The sequence below is a fragment of the Diprion similis genome, chromosome 2, assembly GCF_021155765.1.
Source record: "Diprion similis isolate iyDipSimi1 chromosome 2, iyDipSimi1.1, whole genome shotgun sequence".
Taxonomy (NCBI): domain Eukaryota; kingdom Metazoa; phylum Arthropoda; class Insecta; order Hymenoptera; family Diprionidae; genus Diprion; species Diprion similis.
In genome coordinates, this window is record NC_060106.1 from 2929342 (window position 1) to 2935552 (window position 6211).

The 6211-nt window shown below is 49.2% G+C and overlaps 1 protein-coding gene across 1 annotated transcript; it reads right to left on the reverse strand.

Moving 5' to 3' along the window:
- Window positions 1-2845: 2845 nt before the first annotated feature.
- On the reverse strand, window positions 2846-5380 carry LOC124416204. The gene is made up of 4 exons (XM_046897127.1): window positions 5153-5380; window positions 4148-5106; window positions 3840-4065; window positions 2846-3784 (listed from the first exon to the last, which is right to left on the reverse strand). The coding sequence occupies exons 1-4, from the start codon at window positions 5378-5380 to the stop codon at window positions 2846-2848; spliced, it is 2352 nt and encodes a 783-aa protein (XP_046753083.1).
- Window positions 5381-6211: the final 831 nt, after the last annotated feature.

A 6211-nucleotide genomic window follows, 5' to 3' on the forward strand; every position in this document is an offset into this window, starting at 1 on the left:
GATCAAGATGCAAACTATTTTTTAGGACGTCCAATCTTTTGTGACCTACTGTCTGTCAAGAGTACTGTCGTGGCTCCAGGACAAGTTGTACTGTTATCAGGTACAGGAGGATCGGCGTGCTTGTTGTGAGAGGTCGTAATGTTAAACATGGCTGTACTCTCAGTGGTTCGTCAAAGTCGTGTAGAGTTACCGTTGGGGGTATCATCTCTACAGTTGATTGATTACAATTGAACGCGTAAGAATCAGCGATGCCATTCTGATTTTCAACTGATGCTTCACCGTAAACAATATTGTTGTCTAGATCGATGCGTTCAAGATAGCCTACTTTGGTGCCTGGGTTCGCAACTATGTGGATTGCTTTCGCAGTACGAGCCTGCATTGTAATTACGCGGGGATTTTCGGGGGATGGTTGTTCAATTTTATAGAAGTGAATTGGTAATGAGGATCCAATCATTACCGAATTTGAGTTGAAAGATATAGTTGATCTCTCTTTCCGTAAAAAGGGCTGGCCGGAAATACCGTCATGCGAAACAGGGAATGAGTCAGGGATCAAGTGAAAGATATATGAGAGTTATTATTAAAACGTATTTCCGATTTTGCGAAAGTTTTTTTTTTTTTTTCTGTTATACCAGTCAATCTTGGACGTTCATCGGTTGTGCGTCGTACGAGAGGCCTAATAGCATTCCCTTTGACCAAGTTTATGTCTGCACCGGTGTCAATAATAAATGTAGAAATTCCTGTTAACTCGTGGGTTTCGATCGAAATTAAGGGGGGATATGTTGAATTTTTGAAAATTTATTCACCACAAATCATTATAAGGATGAAGGTCGCCAGCGAGTTGACAATAAAAAATACTCATTTCTCATGTAATTTGATGCTCTGATCACGATTTTCATGTTCATAAATCATTTGCCATTCTTTGACTTTGATTTCAGGGTTAAATAGGTACCTAAAAAAAGCGTATTTAAGAAAAAAAAATTGAGACTTGTCGAAGATAAGGGCAGGATGCAGGGTAATAGTGACTGTGAGACTATGGGGAAATATTGATGTCTGGAGGACGTAACACCTCCATAATTACTATTTTTTATCCATTTTTAAAAATTTGAAAATTTTTTTTTAACTATATTAATATAATTTTTTAACTAATTATAACAAACTTTTTTATTCACGTTCGCGTATATTTATAAATAAATTATAATGAATATTCACAGTTTATGTTGTTTTTTTTTTAACTTTGTACAATTATTGCTTATTCAGTCATTCATTCATTCATTAGGTGAAATATGCCGTTACTTATTAATATAATTGCTCACTTTCGAATTTGAATTTAAAATTTGTTTCCCGTCCATTGTCTCTCTTTAAAAGATAACGGTTTTTTGTATCTACTTAGCTTCTGCTATATTGTTTATGAATGCCTAGAAGGTTTCGTTGTTTTCTTTTTACTGAAAATCACACCACAATTTCGCTGTAACCATTTTCAAGACTTCAAGGAAAGTTGGGGTTTTACACATACCATGTTTCCTCCATTGTATCCATAAAGTAACGGAATGATCAAGCGTCATGTTCACGCTGTGAAGAGTTTGCTAAAAACGCGGACCTCAGTCAAAAGGATCCACCGACCGTAGTAGCTCAGGTGCCAGCACTTGAGTTTACGGAGCGTGAGTACTCGGGTTCAAGTCCTCAGCCTGTCAATGATGCTCTGAACGGCAAGTCGCAAAAAAGTAAGACGGGTCACACCGTTCAGGCGCTTAGTTGCTGGTAAGTGATCTGGACTTGGGTCTGGCTTACACCTGGACAAGTTTTTCGGCAGTTTTCCTTGTCCTTCCTGCAAATGCGGGTGTTTCTATTCGCGACTGTCAACGTGCTTTGCTCTACCTCTCTCTACTCCCCTTCAGAAACACAATTGTGATTAATAAAGATTATGATTATTATTATTATTATTATTATTTTTTTTTCCGAGGAGTTGCGGAATCCAAGTTACGGATTTACGCCAGTCATACGGGCTTGCGCGGATGTGGGACTCCAGGGTGACCTACCCACTAAACCGCCACCTCCTGTGCAATGCCCCCAGCCAGGAACTATGGTGATATGACTTCTAGCTGGGGGCTCTGTCTGTGTATGTCTTGTCAGTCTGTCCGTCCGTTCAGTGCGGGCCGTCCGTCAGTCATGTTACGTCAGGCAGCCGTCCGCGTTCTTACGTCGTAAGATTGTCTCTGTGTAGGTGGCAACGAGTTGCCACCTTTCCGTACTGTGGAGCATCACCCCGACAATGTTGTCGGGAGTAATACCTCCCACGACCATCTCAAGTCTCTGTCGCTGTTCTGTCCAGCGGTCACATTCAAAAAACGTGTTCCGCGTCGTCTCGTCTGTGTCCGCAGTACGTACAGTTGGGCGTCCGTACTCGGTTCATGTTATGTAAGTACCGTCTGAAGTAACCGTGGCCCGTCAGAAGCTGGGTGACGTGAAAATTCACATCCCCGAACCCCCTCTGGATCCACGGTCTAAGGCCCTTAATAAGTCGTCTCGTCCAGTTTCCCGTCGTTTCTTCCATCCAACGTTCTTGCCACGTCTGTATCGTCGCGTCTCTTTCCGTCGTTGCCGCGTCCCGTCGGGTCACGTCCGCGTCTCTTCCGTAGACCCTCCTACGCTCGAACGCAAGAAGGTCTATGGGAATCACGCCCGCCACCACCAGAACCACCTCTGCTGAGACCGTCCGATAGAAGGAAGCGATCCTCAACGCGCTCCGTCTCTGTACCGTCGTCATCGCGTGACAGTATTTCTTAGTCTTTAGGGAATCTGCCCAGATCTCCGCCCCGTAAAGCAGAATCGAGTGTGTGGTGGACATTCAAAGTCCCCGTTTCCCCGGTCTCGGTCCGTTCGTGTTTGCCCTCAGGCGGCTTGGGGATGCTATCCTTTCGGCCGCCCTCTGAGCTGTCCGTTGTATGTGAGGCCAGAAGGTCATCTTCGTATCCAGGGTCACCCCCAGGTACTTGACTTCCCCTCTGGTCTCGATCTTGTCCGTCCCAACCGTCATGCGTAGTGTGGTCGGTATGCGTCTTCTGGTGAAAAGCACCAGTTCTGTCTTTTCCGTCGCGAGTTGCAGTCCGTGGTCAGTCATCCACCGTCCGACTCGTCTCATCGTCTGGTTTATTACGTATTGTGCCAAGTCTGGAGTGCGCTCAACTATCACCGCCGCCACATCGTCAGCGTAAGTGACTAGGCGAACGCCGAGCGGGAGCTCCAGTCTCAGCAGGCTGTCGTAGATCCCGTTCCAAAAGTCAGGTCCCAGTATGGATCCTTGGGCGACCCCCGCGGTGATCTGTCGCGTCACTTGACCTTCGGTCGTTCCGTACGTCAGTCGTCTGTTCCAAAGGTAGTCTTCCACAACCCGGAGCAGGTAAGGCGGGACCCCGAAGTCGCCTCTCAGCGACTCCAAGATGTCCACCCACCTGGCCGAGTTGAAGGTGTTCCTGACGTCCAGTGTCGCCAGCAGCACGATAGGTCGTGCTGCGTGGCAGTGTCTGCCTGTCTCCCGGAAGGAGTCAACCACCTCCTGGATCGCTCCGATCGTCGATCGACCCCTCCGGAAGCCAAACTGTCGGTCTGATAGTCCTCCTCCTTTCTGTATTGCGTCCGTCAGTCGTGGTCGCAGTAACTGTTCGAAAAGTTTCCCCGTCGTGTCTAGTAAGCTCAACGGCCGGTAGGCCGACGGTGCGCTGGGGTCGCCCTTACCCCTTAGGGATAAGGACCAGCTTTGCCGTCTTTCACCGGTCGCTGAAAGTCCCTGTCGTAAGGCACGTGTTGTAAAGGTCCAGAGGTATCTCCAGCCTCAGGCTTGCCATCAGCCAAAGAACCTCCGCCGGTACCCCGTCCGGTCCTGGCGCCTTACCCATCTTCATTGCCCTGGCCGCTCCGACGAGCTCCTCAGCAGTAAAGACGGGGGACGGCGCCGTCTCATCACCGTTCGTCGCGTCTGTCCGCGTCGGGTGCGTCGGAAACAGTCCGTCTATGATCCGTCGTGCGGTTTCAGCATCCTTGAGTTCTGGCGGGATCCGGGCCCCCAGCCTACCAGTGACAATCTTGTAACCCGCACCCCAGGGGTCGCGGTCCACCTCCTCGCAGAGCTTCTTCCCGCATCGCGTCTTACTGTCCCTGATGGCGTCCGTCAGTTGTTTCCGTGCCGTCTTGTACTCGGCCTGGCGGGTTTCCCTTTCGGTTCTCGCCAGCCCTAGTCACCCGTCTTCGTTTCACCAAGCAGCTCTTCCGCAGCTCGGCTATTCCGTCGGTCCACCAGTACTGTGGCTGTCTGTTACGTCCGTACCGTCGTTTCGGCATTGTGCTATTGCACAGCCGTGTCGTCAGTTTGGTCGTCTCGTCTGCCAGTCTTTCCGCCCTTTGCCGGCCAGTCAGCTCTGGGGGAACGTCGGTAATCGGGGCCGGCGCTTTCGCCAGTTCCACCGAAAGCTTGTGCGCGTCGAGTTTGTCTACGTTCCACCGCGGGGGGTGCTGGATCCCCGTCCGTGTCGTCGTCGTCTCTTCTGCCACTTCGAAGACGATGTACTGATGATCGCTGGCCGTGTAGCCCTCGAACACCCGCCACCGCCCTACCCGTGGCAGGATCCTGTCCGTCGTCATCGTTACGTCCGGGATGGAGTCTCCAAATCCCGGCCGTCTGTACGTCGGTACGTTTCCCGTGTTCGCCACTACCAGGTCCAGCCTTGCGGCCATCTCCAGCAGCAGCCGTCCGCGTCTGTTCGTCTCAGTCATGCCCCACTCGATCGCCCTCGCGTTAAAGTCCCCCGCGACCATGAGGTCCCCGGGCAGGTCCCTGAGTCCGTCTTCAAGGAGCGCAACCTTCGCCACGAACTCCGCCGCAGCGCAGTTTGGGGTCAGGTAGACGCTCACGCAAGTGACAGCGCCCACCCTAGCCCAGACGTAGTCGTCTCTTACTCCACGAGCGGCTGTCCGGGCTCGGGCGGCGGCCCTCACCCAGATAGCTGCTGTCTCAGTCTCGTTCGTAATCCAATCCTGTGTTCGTCGCACCCTGTACGGCTCGCACAGGATCAGTGGTATCTCGCTATCTGTGGTAGTAGCATGTCTGCTGTCCTACTGCGGTTCAGGTTGCCCTGAACTATCCTGTCCGTCGTCCGGCCTGCTTCCTGCACTCCTTCAGCGCAATTCGGTTCACAGCGCACCTTCCGGAGCCCGAAAAATGCGCCGCATCCCCGTGTCCCGCCTTGGAGCACAGTGGGCAGTTTGGTCTGTTCTTATAGTTAGGGAGCTGGGTGCCAAAATTTCTAAATGATTTGTTCGTCTGGCAGACCTTAATAATATCAATTCTGGTACCATAAGAAACATTAAGGACCGCGTCTGCCACCATGACAGCCCTGCGTTGTCAATTGACAGCGCTTCAAAAATGTCAAAAAAAAGGTGCGCCAAGTCATTTGTTCGTGTTTGCCTCTTGGACTGATGGTCAGAATCATCCTAAAAACGATCAAAACCCAGAGGCAGACATCCAGACCTCTGACTTTTGGAGTGATAAATTTAAAAAAAAATTTTTATGATTTAAAAACGTGTATATGAAATGTTCGCCTGGCAGACCTGAATTGTTCGATTAAAGACAATGTGAAGGGCCACAGAAAAATGGTCTGCCACCATGACAGGCCTGCGTTGTCAATTGACAGCGCTTCAAAAATGTAAAAAGAAAGGTGTGCTAAATCATTTGTTCGTGTCTGCCTTTTGGACTGATGCTCAGAATCGTCCTCAAAACGTTGAAAATCCAGAGGCAGACATCCAGACCCCTGATTTGCCAAAGGCAGACCATTTGAATATACATTGTTTTTTAACTCTACGCTCGCGCCAAGCCACAAGTAAAAAATTCTGCGCCTACAAAATGTTAATGAAAATAATTAATGTTACATACAAACAATCGATAGGATCAATTTTAAAAACATATTTCAAATATTCGGGTTCTAAATCTGTTACCTGCCACCCCGCAGGTATAAACTGAACTGTATAGTTTGTCTTTCTTTCTTACAACTAGAGAGAAGAAAGTGAGAACGTTATAACTCCGTAGAGAGTTGGGGCATACCTATACATAGATATATGTGTAGGTATATACCTATACATATACGTGTGTGTGTGCATGTGTGTGCGTGCGTGCCAGTGTGTGTTTGTCCCAGCCAAAAATTGTATAGGATCAGACTTTTCG

What these genes read in the sequence shown, in the direction of transcription:
- LOC124416204 (XM_046897127.1), bottom strand. Translation starts at nt 5,380, where the DNA reads ATGGTGGCAGACGCGGTCCTTAATGTTTCTTATGGTACCAGAATTGAT. An exon ending in TGAAGGAGTGCAGGAAGCAG is followed by an intron (nt 5,107 to 5,152) that starts GCCGGACGACGG and finishes GAACCGCAGTAG; the next exon opens with GACAGCAGACATGCTACTAC. An exon ending in GACGGACGCCATCAGGGACA is followed by an intron (nt 4,066 to 4,147) that starts GTAAGACGCGAT and finishes TGTCACTGGTAG; the next exon opens with GCTGGGGGCCCGGATCCCGC.